Below are 18,955 nucleotides of genomic sequence, written 5' to 3' on the forward strand. Positions count from 1 at the left end.
CTCCTGTTCTTTTTGCGGATACAGACTAACAGGGCTGCTCCTCTGAAACCTGTCATAAGTATTACTATTACAGCTGAGTGACACCTTTTTTCCCCTTAGGAAAATGCATTTTTCACAGCCCAGAACTATTTGTTGAATTTGGGACTATTTCAAAGTGTTTCATTTTGACTTTTCAATGCAAAAACAGCATTTCCATTTCTAATTTAGCCAATTTTTTTTTAAAGGTGAAAAACACCCCAAATGGCTGAATTTTAACAAAAACTCGAACACCCTCAACCCCCGCATTTGGAGTCAACGTTATGGTCAACCTGAAACAAAATAAAAAACAAAAATTGTTTCAGCCAATTAGAAACAAAAAGTTTTCAGGTTCTGCAATTAGACAAAAAAAAAATTGAAAAAAAAATTGATCCAGTTTGAATCAAACCCCAAACCAAAAATCCATTATTCACTCAGCTCTAACACTCCCCTTATTATACAGATGGTGAGAGTAAGGGCTTGTCTACACTGGCACTTTACAGCCCTGCAACTTTCTCGCTCAGGGGTGTGAAAAAACACACCCCTGAGCGCTGCAAGTTTCAGCGCTGTAACATGCCAGTATAGATAGTGTACCAGCGCTGGGAGCTGGGAGCTACTCCCCTTGTGAAGGTGGGTTTTTTTTATAGCTCAGAGCCTATGGCCCTGTCCATTGCCTGTTGAAATAAACTAATAGCTCCTGAATGTCATGATCTTAGTCCACTAGACCAGGCTGCCTCTACACATACTAGGCCATAGTATCCTAAAACCACTAGATCCTGCTGCTTGTATCAATTTATCTGTCATCTCAATAGCTAGGTCGGACTATGGCCTCTAGTGGTTTTCAGTAAGTGCAGTAAACATCTGTTTTCCCAGCAATGTCAAGCAGTGTCGAAAAATGTTAAAACAGAGAGGCCAGGGACAATGCTGATTTCAGGTTTTACAGATGATGACAGTTCTAAAAAAAAGTGTGGGAAAGTATTCTGTCAATCACATTATAAATAAGTCTGGGTACATTTCATTTTCATTGTACAGCATTTTTTTCTGACACCTGGAAAATGATATTTTGAGGAAGAGCTCAGTTTTACTTCATGTTGTTAAGAGAGCATGCAAGATGCCACACTGGTATTAATCACTTAGCCACCATAATTGCTCAAAAACACAGTTTATATGCGGGCTCTGTTTACAGTTGTGTTTTAAGTTCACTGCGAGACGCAGAATCTCTGAAGAGAAGCACTTCAAGTGGGTGCCCTTATTAGAACAAAAAACACATTACTGTACAGTAATGGTTCAAACTATCTCAGTCACTCCAGTAGCAATATGGAAGACTGTAGCGATATTAAATATCTATGATTCCACAGTATCAGCCAATGAGCTATTTCCTATATGGTGACATAGTTTTCAAAATCACTACTGAAGAACTCGAAGTGTAGTCTTCCGGATGGAGACAGGTTCAGTGGAATAATGGCTGACCTATCTCTAAAGCACTGCCTTCCTTTAACAGAAATGTAAGGACTGTAGGGAGCTAGACTACTACAAACTAGACAGAAATAACATTTTGCCCACCTATATATAGCATCTCCCATCTGAAAGTCCGGTGCACATGTAACCCACACACCTTTTGGGTGTGGTGTTCTGTCCCATCTAGTGGCAGCTGAGACCACTTAGAGAGAGATTAATGAGTTTGCTCTATAGCCTTAGCTAAGGAGCATATGGCTTTTAGCTCATGGAGTAGAGGCTCATGCATTTAGCTCCAGAAGTCCCAGGTTCGATCCTGATGACTGGGGTCTGTCAGTGTTACACAAACATTAATAAAGCCTCTCAGAGGGGGATATTCTCACTTTATAGCTAGGGAAACTGAAGTATAGGGAGGGGAAGGGATGGACTTGCCCCAGGTCACACAGTGAGTCAACTAGGGATAGAATTCATGTCTCCTGTCACCCCATTGTCTGTTTTAGCCATAAGACCATGCTTCCTCCTAAACTGCTTGGGCCTTAAACAAACCTTGCATTAGGAGGAACCCAAATGTTACTGAACTTGTTTGTAGCCTTGCCATAGGGAAGCCTCTGAAAACAGGCAACTCCTGTAGCTGCGGGGTCATCACAGAAGGTTGGCCATGCTTTGGGAAACTAATTTTCAATTTTTTATTATATAACATCCTAGCACATGAGGACAATATCCTGCAGGCCTTACTTGAGCAAAATTCCCATTAACTTCAAAGAAATGATAAGATTTGGTCCTTAAGTCCTGTCTATACTGTGGAAGCATTCTAACTGGTTTTAAAACAGTTTAAAACTGGTCTAAGAACGACAGTGTATGGTGAGTTTGAGGCAGTTTAAAGCAGTCTGATTGATTGTTTCCTGTTCAGTAAAAAAGGGTCAGGCTGCCTTAAACCACCTATAACTGGGTCTATATTATGGCGCTAGTCATTTTTAGAATCAGTTTAACTGAACCAGTTTTAGAACCGGTTAAAATATTTCCCCATTGTGAGCAAGCCCAGTTTCTACCCACTCCCAAAGAAATTATAATCTTTTGTCTTGTACCCCAGCTGCACTATTTTTAGAGAAACGCAACAATGGTTAAACCAGTAAAATAATGCAACTCAAGCCATGTGCTGCCAAACATGGACAATGACATTCCCTTGGACAGGGAGTCAACAAGCGGTGTTGTTGAGGAATTACCTAGACTATCCAGCAGAATCAGTAAACAGGCTACAGAACCACACGCAACTAAAACCAAAAATGCACAGAAACATCTTGGGTGGCACGTAATAGAGGCTGGGGAATGCTAAAGCTCCCCAGACCTCGCGCTGCCAGTGGGCAGGCAGTGGCAGATTTGAGGCCCCCAGGAAGATCTCCTCCTGCCACACCCGCAGGGCTGGAGGAGCTCTTGCTCCCTGCCGCGGTCAGTCTCAGGGCCTCAGTGGTAGGGAGGGGGGCAGAAGCAAGCGGGGGGCAGGGTGTCTGAGGGGAAAGAGGCGGAGTGGGGGTGGAACAGAGACAGGACCGCAGGGGAAGGGACAGAATGGGGTGGGGTCCTGGGCGGGGCTGCGGGTGGAAGAGGCCAAACAGGGGAGGGTCTCCAGGCTTAGAGCTCCAGTTAGGACCGAGAGCTCTGCCATGGTCCTAGCTGAGGCTGAGAGCTTGACTCTGGCCAGGGATGCAGCAGGGCCACAGAGCTCCGGTCTTGGGGCCACAGGGGGAGTGGGGGATGGACCAAGCAGGGGGCAGGGCTTGGAGGGAAGAGGTGGAGCAGAGGCGGAATGGGGGTGAGGCTGTGGGGGAAGCGGCAGAATGTGGTGGGGCCATGGATGGGGCCGCAGGCGGAACGAGGAAAGGGCTCTGGGCTCAGAGCTCCAGCTCGGGCCGAGAGCTCCGCTGCGGTCCCAGCCGAGGCTGAGAGCTTGACCCCAGGCAGGGCCGAGCTCTCAGCGCCGCTCCCCTGGTCCTGACTGAGTTCTCTGCCCCCTCCCATCCCACCCTGGCCGGGGCCACGGAGAGGCTGAGAGCAGCGAGCTGAGAGCAGCGAGCGGGTGCGTGGCCTCAGAGGTGGGACGGTGGCCAAAAGAGGCAGAGCAGGGGCTAGCTGCTCCTCAGGGAAGTTTCACCCGCCGCCCGAGGAAACATGCAAACTTTACATGATCAAATGCACTCAACCCCTTATCCCTAAAGCCAGCATTTCACCAGACAACAGGAGACACAGGGAAGGGACCAACAGCCCTGCCAATCTCTGAGAGAATCACACCTTTCTTAGGCTCACATTGTTGCTAGTTTCTCTCTCTCTTTTGAATTTGGTGGTGGTACATAAATGCCAGATGGGCAGCCTGTCCCCAGGACTGATACTCCATGAGTAGCAGCTGCAGTGCTCCACCAGCGTGGTGCCTTTACCCTGCCCTGCAGGCACCTCTCTAGAAGCCTGAGGGTTCAGTCTCCAGCTGTTTTAGTCCTTTACCTCTCTTTGCCGACGGCCAATTAACTCTGTTGATGATGGTGATTTTGCTAGATGGGCACTTGTCCCCCAGGAATTGGACTGAGACCCTCCAACTCACTTCATAGAAGCCACCAAAAACCTGCCAGACTTTAGCCACTTGTGTTCTGCTAGCAACCTGGACTCCAGGAGGGAGGGGAGGGGGGACAATGACTGTCTAAACCGCCCTACTCTGTGGGTTTTGGACCCAGGAAGTACCTTCCATGGAATCCAGAGTGGAGGGATAGGAGGTGCCATGGAGGTGACTGATCCCACACCCTCTGCAGTGCAGCAGGGAGGAGATCCGTGTACAGGGCGTCGCCTCCGAACACAGACGGGGAGAGCAGTATTCTGCAGTTGTGGTTCAACACGGCACAGCATACACTAGTTCCACAGCAGGGCTGTTACTGAAGAAGGGCTGCCAACAAGAGTGTCAATTAGTGTCAGCTGTAGGGATGGTTTCTGTGGCCATGACGGTGGAGAAGAGAAATGGATAATGGCGATGGAGGTAAATTCTCTAAACCAGGTTTTGCTGCAGGAGAAACTAAGAATAAACAGGGAACTTTGTACTTCATGCTAAGGGCACTAGCCTGACCAATAAACAACATGTGCAATAAGCAACTGGGAAAAGATACTGAGGCAAAGAGCATATTGACGAGTCCCAGAGATAGCTCCATTTGTTTCAGGAGAAGGAGTGGATTGAAGGATATAGAAATACATTGGGACTGACATGCCCTTTGAAAGGGAGGGCACGTGTGGCTGGGTGACCTTTTCGTGCTTCCTAAAATGTTTTATTATGATCTGAAGCTTTGGTGCAGGATTTTAGATCATCAGCACCATTCCCCTACCAGCTGCTCTAGCACAGAGCATTTCTGTAGAGACTGGAGGAACAGCCTATAGTCTGGCCACTGTAAGTGTTTCCCAGACCGGTCAGCAGGTGGCTGTATCTGAGCAACAGTGGCCAGCCAAATCCCTCCACCTCCCTCACTGATTCCAGCACATCTGCTCTGAGACATGCTTAGGGACACAGGTCAGCCTGAACTACATGGGTGTGGATGGGGTCTTGGCCTGTCGCACTTACTCCTGCGCATCTCCAAGCAGACGCACAGGAATTGCTCTGGGAAGCAGCATCGCATGGCACGTGAGAGAGACTGGAGCATTCCACATGCACCTGGATGAATTCTATGGCTCAGCTCCCAGAGCTGAGACTGCTGCCATGATTCCAATAATTATAAGCCCATCATATACAGGGGTGTCTCCCCTCAGGCTGCGATGATCACCAAGCCAAGTCTGAGGGCTTTAATTCGCTCAGACGGAAACAACATTCAGCAGCACACTGAGGCTCGATGCTTCAGACATTTAAAATTAGACCAAGCAAAGCACTTAGACCCGGGTCCTCAAAGGTATTAAGGTACCTAACTCCTACTGAAATCAGTGGGAGTTAGGCACCCAAATATCTTTGAGGATTTGGGCCTAAAACCCCGATTGTAAAAAGCACTTACGTACATGCTTAAGTATTTTGCTGAGTCCGGGCCTAAGCTAGCAGAGAACAATTCTGTACTTACTGACAAGGAGATGGAGAACATGACCTAATAGGTCGTGGTCATCTCTAATGCCTATGATTTGATGTAGGCTGGTAAATCCTCCTTGAGAAAGGACTAAACCCATTGTGCAGCACCAAAGGAGCTTTCGTAGCAGAGCACTTGCTCAGCAATTGCTGCATTATGGACAGGACTCTGTTCTCCTCTACACTTGTGAAAATCCAGAGTAATCTCAATGGATTTACACCAGTATAGCAGAGATCAGAACCTGGTCCCATATGTGATTGGTGGATGAGCAAAGGACTCATTTTGCCCAATGACATGATCGCCTTACTGATTAAATTCCCCTAGGAGAATAGGATAGTTCAGAGTCACATATTGTATCGGTCACATGTTAGAGATCATATTACTATAATGCAAGACAAGGTCACACAAAAGCAAAATCTCATCTTCTTTGCTGTGGGTCACTCATCTTACTTCTTCCATATTAGTTAATGAGTTAATGAAAGCATTGGAGCTCAATCCCTTTTCATTCATTAGATTCTAAAGGTATTCATTTCCAGAAGGTAACTGGACAAATTACGTGTCTCACAGCAACTGTTTCTTTGCCAAACCAAGAAGCTAAGTACAGCCACCCCCACACACTGTACAGCAATCATAATAACAAAGGGTGTCAGGAGGGTCATCTTTTCAAAACATAAGTCAGGCTCAATATTAATCAGGCAAACAAGTCTAGTCACATCATCAACGGAGTCATCAGTTAATGAAAACACATCCCACAAATGATTAAGGCGTTAAGTGCAAGGAGAAAGCTAGTCTATTCTAAATAGCTCAGATGAAAAGTCATGCAAAGCTGTAACACTTACATCAGAGTCCCACAATAGTCACATAGAGAAAAAAAAAGAACAAACTTTTAGGGAAAACATTTGTAGAAAAATGGAACATTGTTGCAGAGCTCAGAAATCTTCTGCAGAGCTTCATCATCACTGCCTGTAACACCAGTGGTTAAACTGTAGTTTATTAAACTGAAATGCATGTTTTAACTCTCTCTTGTTAACATGCTTGGGCAGCAGACGTACATATTGACTTTCTATGTACATAACCTCCCGTTCCCTGAATTAAGCAGGGTAAGGATTAAAATATTTTAAAAGCCTAGAGAAACTCATGAGTTGTAATTCTGAGGTAATGTACTCACGTTTGTGTTCCTGTATAGCATCCCTTTCAAATGTGGCCCAAAAGTTAGGGTTTGTAACAAGAGGCTTTAAAACAAACAAAAGAAAAAAACCCAACAACCCTGCAACCAGTAGACATTTTCTGTGGTTTTAAGTTCCACTGGAAATAGTTTTTGAAACAAATCAATATTTCCCTGTATTCTGCAAGTGCCAGAGAACCTATAAGTGAAACTGACTAGGAACAAAAGTAAAACTGACTAAGCTATTTAATTGTCCTAACTCAAAAATGCAAACAAACAGCATACATGTGAAAAGTCAATTAGATTTTAAAAATTCTTTCCATTTCAGTAATCTCAGGTGTAATTTGTAACATGCTAAAAATAAGGATTTGGGCATATTTGTAACATACTAGCACATGATTGGTTAAAAATGCACAATTTGGTGAATGTGCCTTTAAGATCATGATCAGCTGTACCCTAAGAACCCTGCCACTGGTTGTACATGACATGTCTCCCTGCCTTGTGGGGACACACCAGAAAACATCCAACTTTATTTTACTGGGAGAGCTCCAGGAGCCGGCTTTACATGGCAACACATTGTGCATGACTAACTGAGTCTGCCAACCAAGTCTGGGATCCCGTGTTACAACTGCACTGTTGCTTTAAAGGAACACATTCTTGTATTGGCAAAAAGAAAAGGAGGACTTGTGGCACCTTAGAGACTAACCAATTTATTAGAGCATAAGCTTTCGTGAGCTACAGCTCACTTCCTCAGATGCATATGCATCTGAGGAAGTGAGCTGTAGCTCACGAAAGCTTATGCTCTAATAAATTGGTTAGTCTCTAAGGTGCCACAAGTCCTCCTTTTCTTTTTGCGAATACAGACTAACACGGCTGCTACTCTGATTCTTGTATTGGTCATCCATTTGGGAGCACAACCCTCAGCCCTGCTCAGGCATATAGTCCCATTGGTCACAAACATCTTTAAGTTTCAGAGTAACAGCCGTGTTAGTCTGTCTTTGCAAAAAGAAAAGGAATACTTGTGGCACCTTAGAGACTAACCAATTTATTTGAGCATGAGCTTTCGTGAGCTACAGCTCACTTCATCGGATGCAACATCTTTAAACATTTCTTACTGTTCCCAGTTTTTGATCAGTATTTTACTGATAAGGGTCCCTCACCAAAAGCACAGTGTTTGCTATCATAACAGCGCTCCTCACAGTTCTGCTTGTTAAATCTCTTTCAGATGTACTTATTCACTATCAGAATTGAAATTGCTCTTCTCATCAGTGCAAAGGTATCTATCTGATAAGATTGGTTGAGCTGAGAGTATTTAGTAAAAAAAAAAAAAGCAGCTTTTATTTTAAAAGTGCAAATTCCAAGAAAGCTTGTTTAATATCCCATCAGGATTTGTGCATTTTCCAGATACAGCCAGCATCCAACAAACAAGCATGCATCACTGGGGATATTAATTTAACCCTTTCTGAAGATCCCAGAATGGAACCAAGTTGTGATTTCATAGTATCAATGTTCCCTGATGTTATAGCCTGATCTTTCAACAGGGCCTTAATATAGTAGAAGTAAATCAAATACTTCTTTAAAAGCCACTGGAGGGAACTTTGCCAGAAAAGGCATACCACTGAGTCAGAGTAAGAAAGGCTGACACAGGAACTGTCAAGAAGACACATTTTCATGTGTATTGTGGAACCCATTTACAATGGGCTTGGAGTTAGTGAAATTGTTCACAGAAAAGGAGGATGATTGTCCTGAATTATATCAGTACCCTGCAATGTGCAGATTGTGAGGCCAGTTAGAGTGAACAAACTGCATAATTAAGCTGTTCTGTGAAACAAACAGCTCCAGTATAAGAGGGTTCCACTGTAGTCTGATCCTGACAGATCTACTTGATTTGGAGTGATTCCAGTGCGTGCTTAGCCGACCCTTTATTCTCTCTCTGAGGAAATCAAGGGGTTGTAGATTAATAAAAATGGGAAAATACATTCCATGACACCTGTAACCAGCTGCATGTCAACTCCTATTCCACTGAAGCCAATGGCAAAACCCTCATCTGCAGCAAAGGGAACAGGACTGTGCCATAAATGTTCTGGCTCATGATACCTTTTCCTGGTTTTTTATTACTATTAATATCTGTTTCCTGAGTAATGTTTTGTGCTGTGAATGACATTTGTGGAGCATTATGCATGGAGCAGGAGCAGCAGATTGTTCCTGCAATGCTGTTTTCCAATAAAAATAATGGTTTTACATTTGGGGCAGGGACTGTTTTTTATTCTGTGTTTGTGTAGCGCCTAGCACAATGAAGTCCTGGTCCATACCTCGGCCTCTGAGACACTACATTCATATGAATAAATGAATGAATGATACAGGAGCAGGTTTCCGTGAGAAAAACAATGGAGTCTTACTTGCACTTGCACTGATGCTATTGCTCCCATGGCTACAGCTGCACCATGGCTATAAAGTGGCCTCTAATTTTCCTAGTGTAGACAAGCTTTGTGTGCCTGCTTGTTTAAACAATAAACCCTTTGGGGCTGAGACTATATTTATTCTTGCATCTTGTACAGCATTGAACACAATGTGTGTGCTAAATGAGGATAAATATGTTATCGTAGCCCTGTCAGTCCCATGACATTAGAGAGACGAAGTGGGTGAGCTAATATCTTCTATTGAACCAACTTCTGTCAGAGAGAGAGAGACATGTTTTCGAGTTTACACAGAGATCTTCAGGTCTGGGACAAGTACTCAGAGTGTCACAGATAAATACAAAAGGGAACAGATTGTTTAGAATAAGTAGGTAACACATATTTCAAGGGACCATTCAGTCCCTCCAGTCAGGGGAGAAAGTGGGAATGGAGGGTGTGGAGGGGGCAAAGGCAGCTGGGGGGGGTATTATTAGGTTACAGATTGTTGTAATAAGCCATAAATCCAGTGTCTCTATTCTGTCCATGATTTTTAGTGTCTAGAAAATTTATTAATTTAAGCTTCCAGGCTCGTCTTTTCAAAGTGTTGTGCAGGTTTCCTTTGAGGATGAGGATTGAGAGGTCAGATATAGAGTGATTGCTTTGTGAAAAGTGTTCACCCACAGGTGGTGTGGTGTGTTTGTCTTTTATCATTTTCCTGTATGAGTTCGTTCAAAAGCGTAGTGACTGTCTGGTTTCAGCCACATAGTTGTTATTGGGGCATTTAGTGTACTGGATGAGGTACACCACATGTTGTGATAGGCATGTGTAGGACCCGTGGATCCAGAGAGAACCAGCTTTCAATACAGAAACACACCCCTTGTTGTCACTTACCACCCCCACTGGAACCCATTTGGGGTATCAAACAACTACAACCCACACTTGATGGGGACCCATCCTGAAAGAAACCTTTCCCAAACCCCCTCTTCTGGCCTTCAAACAACACCCCCTCCTCTGCAACCTCTCCAAGCTCATTTTCAGAAGCAAACTCCCCACAGACCAGTACACACCAACGTAAGCCAGCACCAGACCCTGCCAGCAGGACAGATGCAAAACTCGCAGACATCTCTCCAGTGCTACAATGATCAACACTCCCCACAACACACATTTCAAGATCCTGTGCCCTACACATGCCTATCACAATGTGTGGTGTACCTCATCCAGTGCACTAAATGCCCCAATAGCAACTATGTGGGTGAAACCAGACAGTCACTACACTCTCCAATGAACTCAGAGAGGAAAATGATGAAAGACAAAACACACCATATCACCTGTGTGTTCCTCCCCGCCCCCCTCTCCTGCTGGTAATAGCTCACCTTAAGTGATCACTCTCATTACAGTGCGTATGGTAACACCCATTGTTTCATGTTCTCTATGTATATAAATCTCCCCACTGTATTTTCCACTGAATGCATCCGATGAAGTGAGCTATAGCTCACGAAAGCTTATGCTCAAATAAATTTGTTAGTCTCTAAGGTGCCACAAGTACTCCTTTTCTTTTTGCGAATACAGACTAACACGGCTGCTACTCTGAAACCTGTCATTTGAAATAAGTGTTAATTAGTTGGCTAAACAATCCATGCCCCTCACCGCCCCTAGAGCTGGGGCCGGGAGCAGGGCTGTGGCTCCGGGAGGCGGGGACACGGACGGGGACAGGGGTAAGGCGGCTGGGATCCCACATGTGATGTCAGTGGCTGGGCGGGACCCTGGGGCTGGCAGCAGAGCCCCCAGGCCCCTGGCAGCTGGGACCCCGCTTGCAGGGTCCGCGGCTGGGACGCTGCAGCTGAGCAGCACCCCAGGCCTGCAGCAAGACCTGGGGTGCGGGGCTGGTGGCCGAGCGGGACCGGCGGCGGAGCAGGACCAGGGGCCGGCAGTGGAGCCCCAAGCAGTAGTGGGGCCAGTGGTCAGGACCCTGGGTGGCAGGGGCTTGGAGCCGGCAGTGGGACCCCAGGCAGACAACCTGGGGGTGCTGGAGCATCCCCCACACCGCTACTTCCCGAGCCTATGCAGCTCTGGGTAAGCTCCAAAGCTTGTCTCTCCCACCAACAGAAGTTGGTCAAATAAAAGATATGACCTCACCCACCTTGTCTCAAGGATAAATAACAGTGTAGAAAGACTTAGCATCTCTCAAGCTCTTGTACAGAGCTGGGTTGCTTTTCTCCCTGCTTTTTGCAGAATTGAGAAGATACACTCATCTAATTTACTCAGGGACCAGTTCACTATTGCTTTGGAGCCAGAGAAAGGGCATCTTGTAGAGGCACAAGATGGAGCTTCAGCGTATTCTTACCAACATGCTCCCAGTGGCTGAATTATTTGTAAATGCTTATTTTGAATAAGAAAAGGAAAATCTTAAAGGCAGTGTGTAAAGTTTAACACAGGCCACACATGAACTCCTGGGTTTAATAACATAGATGAATAACCCCCTTTCAGAGACATAAGTAAGATTTCCTCATGGTAGTAAGCTCTATACCTGACAATGTTAAGGATTAAGCCCTTTTTTTTATGAGAAACACTTCTGGATTCAAATCCATGTTGTCAGACAAGTTTATAGTCCAAACCTAGAGTTTCTTAAAGCAATAGGGGCACTTCTGAAATCTAATATGAATCGCTTTAAACAGTCTTTGTATGGTCCTGCAGTGTTGTTCACTCATTGCAAAACTGTACTAGTGCCTGAGAACCAGAAAATGAAACTGAACTTGAAAGAAAAGGGACAGTGACCAATTACCTGGTCCTGATGGCCAACCCTGACAGACAAAGGGGAGTCCTGTCCACCTGTGCCAAGTGTCTGTAAAAAGCTACCAGGTCAGAATCACCAGATCATGGAGCATTAATGTTGCAGGTAGGCAAATGGCTACACAAGAAGGCAGCAATGGAGAATCAGGCCCTGAGGCTGTGTGGGTGAGGGGAATGGGCCCTGTGGAAAGGAATGGCTGGAGAGGGTGTGGGAGCACTGCAACCCTTTGATCTTTGTGCTGTTGCATTTCCAGGGTGACAGAAGTACACACAATAAACAGTAAGTACAAAGGCTGAAGAATATATTTAAAACCCCTTTCACTGCTAATTACCTAAGGTGCCATCAGCAAATAATACAGCAAGGATTTGTTTTTATTTACCTTTAGGTAATGTCCCTTGCAGCCCAACCCTCCATTCATGGCACACTCAAAACAAAGGACCTTTCCCTCCCACCAGGATAAAGAGCAAAGGGAAGGATATGACCTACGTCTGGCAAGGAACTGATCTAATTGATGTGGTGCTGAAAACAGTGTTGACAGCCTACCCCCAACTACAGGGCATGTCTACACTCCAGCTGCTACAGAGGCACGGCTACTGCTGAGACCCCAATGCTACCCTGCACACTACTGTGGATACCTCCCAGGAGCCCGAGACACAGCCCCGGGCATGAAAAGTGAGGACAAGGAGGATGGGGGACATGTGACTGGGGGATCCAACTATGCCATGAACCAGGACCTGTTTGAGACTCCAGTGAAGTCTAGTCAGTCCCACCAGTCGAGCATAAGTGAGCCCGATGCTGGGGAAGGAACCTCGGGTAAGCGTGTAAATTTATTTCCCGTTACAGTGATGGCGTTTCCAACTTAGCAGGACACAGCTAATGACTTTTCATTAATCTGGAAGAGGTATATTACCACAAAGAGAGGTAGAGTTGTTATCTGCTTTTCTTTCCCTTGTAGAGTCAGGCAGGGGTCACATGTGGAGCAGTTCGTTTATGTACACAGGGATTGTCATAAACATACAGCTAAGGTAGCATAAAATCCCTCCTTTACCTGTAAGGGGTTAAGAAACTCAAATAACCTGGTTGACACCTGACCAAAAGGACCAATAAGAGAAGCAGATCCTTTCAAATCTGTGGGGGAGGTTTTTTTGTTTGTGCTCTCTTTGTTGTTCTCTCCGGGACAGAGAGGGACCAGGGCAGGAAAAACCATCTCCTAAAACCCTACCTGAAATAAGCATCTAGATTACAAAAATTGTAAGTAAAGCAAGGAAATGCATTAGATTATCCTTTGTTTTAGCTTGTGAATTTTCCCTATGCTAAGAGGGAGGTTTATTCTTGTTTTTGTAACTTTGAAGTTTTGCCTAGAGGGGAATCCTCTGTGTTTTTAAAATCTTATTACCCTGTAAAATTACCTTCCATCCTGATTTTACAGAGGTGCTTCTTTTATTTTTTTATTTATAATAAAGTTCTGTTTTTAAGAACCTGATTGGTTTTTAGTGTCCTAAAAACCCAAGGGTCTGGTCTGTGCTCACCTTGTTTACCTATTTGGTTGGTATATTATTCTCAAGCCTCCCCAGGAAAGAGGGTGAAGGGACTTGGGGGGATATTTTGGGGAAACAGGAACTCCAAGTGGTCCTTTTCCTGAATCTTTGTCTAACTCACTTGGTGGTGGCAGTGATACAGTCCAAGGACAAGGAAGAATTTGTACCTTGGGGAAGTTTTTAACCTAAACTGGTAGAAATAAGCTTAGAGGGTCTTTCATGTGGGTCCCCACATCTGTACCCTAGAGTTCAGAGTGGGGAGGGAACCCTGACAGGGATGTCCCTTGAATCCTTGATGAAACATTCATGGAGGTACTCTGCAATCCTCTCCTGAAGGTTTCTAGGCATGGCTGCCTTATTTCTACCTCTGTGGTAGGACACTTTCCCACGACAGTTAGCAATAACTTTGGTAGTCACCATTTCAGTAAAGAGGCTAGTGGCACATGGGCTCAGGCAGCTCTGGGACACCAGCAGCAGCTGTGCTCTCAGTGCCTTTGTTACCCTCAGGAGTGAGATATCAGCTAGAATCACCCCCAGTAGAAAATGATGCCGATATTCAGTGCCATTGCCCTATATTCATAGCTTCATGCAACCGAGCAATTCCGATCTCAGGCCATACTCACCAGGGCCAGTGCTGTGAGCAGAGGTGACACATGGGGGGGCATGAGGGGTGATGAGCCCACCCACCCCAGACTGGCTGCTTGGCTTGTATTGAGCACGCTCACCCAGACTGACCATGCTCAGTAACACTGCTGAAGCTGGCTGCCCTCTCTCTGCCCCCCCACTATCACCAGGCACTGGTCATCTGTGGCTGTGAGAGGTGCCATGTACAAGCCCTCTGAAATAGAAGTGTCAATAACCATGTCTGGTTTAAAACTTTAGAGGAGCTAGGGACGGGAATTCTGATTCTTCACTTCTGCTGTGACAATACTGACAATGGTACCTCTGTGTGTTTTATCTGCAGCTGCTGTTGCTAAAGCCTTGAGGGATGCCCCCTCCACACCCAGGGTACACCTGAGCCCGATAAAGAGGAGAAAGAAGAGGACTCGAGATGACATGTTCAGTGAGATCCTACAAGCCAGTGCTGCATCAGACCATGACCAGGGGATCTGGAGGATGAATATTGCAAACTATATGGAGAAGGAAAGAGTGGACAGGAGAAAGGCCCAGGAGTCAGAGAGGGAGATGCACTGGAATATAATGGGGCTTCTCTGGCAGCAAACATGGATGCTGCAGACTCTTGTGGACTGTTAGGATAAAGATATTCAGGCCTGTCTGCAAAGGCCTGTACTTTAAGAATTTAGGGGTATTCTTATCACTTGGCTAGTTCTAGAGGTATAAAAGAAAGAATCAAAATCACTGTCTGCTGGTGTAAGGGCCTTCTCTTACTGTGACAGTCTGAGGCCCTGTTCTTAGGCTAAGGCCTTTGGCTAAGCAGCAGAGGCAGCCATAAGCTAGGAAGCGACCGGTCACATCCTCACATTCCAAACTAGTCACATTGAAAGAAGGTGCTATTGGGCTGTTAGGAATACAATCCTGTCCTGATAATGCCTATCGCCTCCAGAGAAAGGGAAGTGCCTAGAAAATGTAAAAGGAAACAGCACCCTGTCTGGCAAGAACTCACTTATCAATACTGGGATGTGAAATCCTCACTTCTGTATTGTTTTGTCATTATAGTTCCCACTTTGCTCTTGTTTGTCTGTATAATCTCTGTCTGGTTCTGTGATTGTTCCTGTCTGCTGTATAATTAATTTTGCTGGGTGTAAACTAATTAAGGTGGTGGGATATAATTGGTTACATAATCATGTTACAATATGTTAGGATTGGTTAGTTAAATTTCAGGAAAATGATTGGTTAAGGTATAGCTAAGCGGAACTCAAGTTTTACTATATAATCTGTAGTCAATGAGGAAGTGAGGGGGTGTGGGTGTGGGGGAGAGTGGGGGTGGTTGTGGGAGATGGGAACAGGGAATGGGGGTAAGAAAATTGGAATCATGTTTTGCTAAAGGGGGAAATGGGAACAGGGAATGGGGGTAAGGAAATTGGAATAATGTTTTGCTAAGGGCAGGAATGGGAACAGGGACACAGGTGTAAGGCTCTGTGGTGTCAGAGCTGGGAAGGAGGACACTAAGGAAGGAAACTGGAATCATGCTTGCTGGAAGTTCACCCCAATAAACATCGAATTGTTTGCACCTTTGGACTTCGGGTATTGTTGCTCTCTGTTCATGCGAGAAGGACCAGGGAAGTACGTGGGTGAAGGAATAAGCCCCCTAACATCTCAAAAATCCCTTTGCAGTCCATGGAGAGCTCCATCACAGCACCTCCCTATATCCCAATCAACACTTCACGTGGCATCAGGGGCCGCATCCCTACTGCACACCAGGGGACATTAAGTACAACCACAGCTTCAAATACACTGAGCCGTGAGAGCCACGATGTAGTATGTGTAACTATAATGGACATGAATGTTACTTCCCATTCTTTAAGCTCTGTTCCAAAAATTTGTTAAGGTTTTAATGCAGTGGTTCCCAAACTAGGGGTGCTGCTTGACCAGGGAAACTCCCTGGTGGGCCGGGCTGGTTTGTTTACCTGCAGCATCCGCAGCTTCAGCCAATCACAGCTCCCACTGGCCGCGGTTCGCCGTGCTTGGCCTCTGGAGGCTGCGGGAAGTGGCGTGGGCCAAGGGATATGCTGACCGCCCTTCCCGCAGCCCCTATTGGCCTGGAGCGGCAATAATACGCATTATTATACCCTGCTGCAAATCCATTCATTATACCCTGCACATTGCCTTGAGTCACAGCCCTGCATAGCAGGAGACGATTAATGGCCCTGCACATTTGCATGACAACAGCCCTCACAGTGCATTTTCCGACTCCAAAATGATTTCCCACTGGTAGCAATCCAGGGTTGCAAGTTTCCATAGTGCAATTGCCACTCGCTTCTCCACTGTCAGTGCAGCTCTCATTCTGGTGTCCCTGTGCTGGAGATCCAGGAACGTGGCCTTGCACATCCATACATTCTGCAGCCACTGCTCGTCATCCCAAACCTGCATTCCAATGCGAGCCCACCAGTCAGTGCTCATTTCTCAGGCCCAGAAGTGGCACACTGCCATTTCCAGCTGCTCCGTGACCACCACCACCAACCCTGAATTGGTTCTCGCCACATCCAACAGCAATCTGACCTCTAGGAAATCATCATGTTCCCCACGGCACTTCTTGTGGTTTTGCAAATACTGGAGGACCATGCGTCCTGTGCTCACAATGTTCATGATAACTGTGCAAAGCTGAGCAGGCTCCATGCTTCTGTCAGAGATGCCGTACAGCGACAGGTCCCATGCAGGTTCATGGTATTTTCAAAATAAGTGCAAAAATTATGGGATAAAGATGGCACGACAGGGTAGAAACTTGACCCTGCAGTCCCAGTTAACCCTGTCCAACTCATTTCTGTCCCACCATGCTTTGCCAAAACTTCCCAAAAAGTCAGTGAGCTGAATGGCGGCAAGTTGCACCCTGGGATGCCTAACCATGGTGCACCACATTGCGCATCGACAGAAACACTCCTACTGAGTACACGCAGCGCTGACGCAAGAAGCAAAGTTTGCATGTGCACAAGGACTAAAGTAACTGTGGCGGCTTTATGCCAACGTAACTTGTGGCGGCAAAAGTTTGTAGTGTAGACATGCCCTGAGAGGTGGTATCTAGGTTGGCATTCTTCCATTGACCTAGCCGTGTCTAAACCAGAACTTAGGTCAGCTTAACAACGTCACAGGGGGGTGAAATTTTTCACAGCCCTGAGCGATGTAGCGAGGTCAATCTAAGTTTTAGGTAGAGACCAGGTCTATGTTAGAGAAATCTGTACTGGTGTAAATGCATCTACGTAGTGACATCTGTGCAAACCCCTAGTGTAGACACACTGTACCAGTGCAAGACGAGGCTGGGACTGGTGTGATGTACCCTGGTCATTTTCTCTTGCTTAGTCACAATCGCAGCAGAGCAAGCCCTGTTTTACACTGGCACAATGCATCTATGCTGGGGATTTGCACTGGTGGAGCAACGGTGGCACAAAACTCCCCAATATCCGCAGGGCTGAAGTCAAAGCACTCCACAGCCTCTGTAATGCAGGTCAGTGAGTGAAAGAAAGAGCTCACGGAAATGCATGGTTAGCAACGAAACACACACAGCGCAGCCCCGAGTCTCGTTTTTCACAGTTACAAACTCATTCATTGTTGCCCCAGCCTTATTCAGTTGTCCTCTTTGTTAAGAAAGCCAGGGAGCAAGAATAAAAACAGCAAGACATCGCAGGTGAATGCAGCCGTGCGCACAAGGGATGCGTGGAATCCAGCACTCACCTCTGAGGATTCGGCACACCGAACAACATGAGCACACTGAAAGAGGAGCCGAACATTAAGAATCAATTGTGCTGCATCAACAATAACACTTAGAAAGCACTTAACTTTTCTTCTCAAGCTCTGTACAATCATGACTCAGTCTTGTGAGGTAGATAAGTGTTACCATCTCCATGTAACAATGGGGGGACAGACACAGAGATCTTAAATGCTTTACTGAAGGCCACTGCAGATAGGGAGTGGTAGAGCAGGGGTTAGGTACAGAAGTTCCAAGCTCCCAGTCCTGTGCTCAGACCACTGGATAACACTGGCCTCTGACAAGCCTTTAATAGTCTCTGTAAGACTGAATAAGCCACCCTGCACACAACGTGTGGAGGTTATATGAGAATAACCACACAGCTCCATAATGTAGGGTTTGTATCCATACAGATCTATTTAATTCAATAGATTTACAGAGGAGTTATGTTGGAAGCATTGGTTTAGTCATTCACCCAGCTTCTGAGCATTACATCAGAATGGTCATTACTATCACTACAAATCAGACATGGACAGAGTGTCAAAATCTTTCTCTCGCAAGGACTCAACAGGCTGTACTTCAGTGGTGTTACACTTGGGATGGAAATGGTCCAGGGAGTTCTACAGAACCCTTCAGTCCCAAAGCACTGGTAACTCACAAGTTGTGACCTTTACCTGCAGGCAAGTGGCACCTGTCTTTTAAAACATCTGAGAAATTGCTCCCAGTCTGGTCCTTACCATGTATGCCCCCAACTGATCCCTATACATGGAGAAGAGAAACATTGACACTAAGAGGAAATGGCTTTTGCAAAGCAAGGTTTGATCCATCGAGCCATCTGATCACTGAGGGCCTGATTCTTGTTTCAAACCGGCACACTCAAGTCAATGTCAGTGTAAAACCAGTGTAAAAGAGAGGTGCCGGAGACTCATAAGAACATAAGAATGGCCCTACTGGGTCAGACCAAAGGTCCATCTAGCCCAGTATCCTGTCTTCCGACAGTGGCCAGTGCCAGGTGCCCCAGAAGGAATGAACAGAACAGGTAATCATCAAGTGATCCATCTCCTGTCGCTCATTCAGCTTCTGGCAAACAGAGGCTAGGGACTCCATTCCTGCTCATCCTGGCTAATAGCCATTGATGGACCTATCCTCCATGAATTTA

The 18,955-nt window shown here is 45.9% G+C and overlaps 1 protein-coding gene across 2 annotated transcripts in view; it reads right to left on the bottom strand.

Moving 5' to 3' along the window:
- The window catches only part of REEP1 (receptor accessory protein 1), a 118,535-nt gene that overhangs the window by 10,676 nt on the left and 88,904 nt on the right, over nt 1-18,955 (bottom strand). Inside the window, exon 7 of one of the 2 annotated variants that reach the window (XM_084627309.1) lies at nt 17,784-17,819. The exons of the other annotated variant lie outside the window; for it this stretch is intronic. Within the exon in view, the coding sequence (XP_084483435.1) occupies nt 17,784-17,819 (36 nt within the window). The remainder of the gene's footprint in view (nt 1-17,783; nt 17,820-18,955) is intronic. 2 annotated transcript variants of the gene reach the window in all.

This window comes from Lepidochelys olivacea (genome assembly GCF_965140295.1).
Source record: "Lepidochelys olivacea isolate rLepOli2 genome assembly, chromosome: 4".
Classification (NCBI taxonomy): Eukaryota; Metazoa; Chordata; order Testudines; family Cheloniidae; genus Lepidochelys; species Lepidochelys olivacea.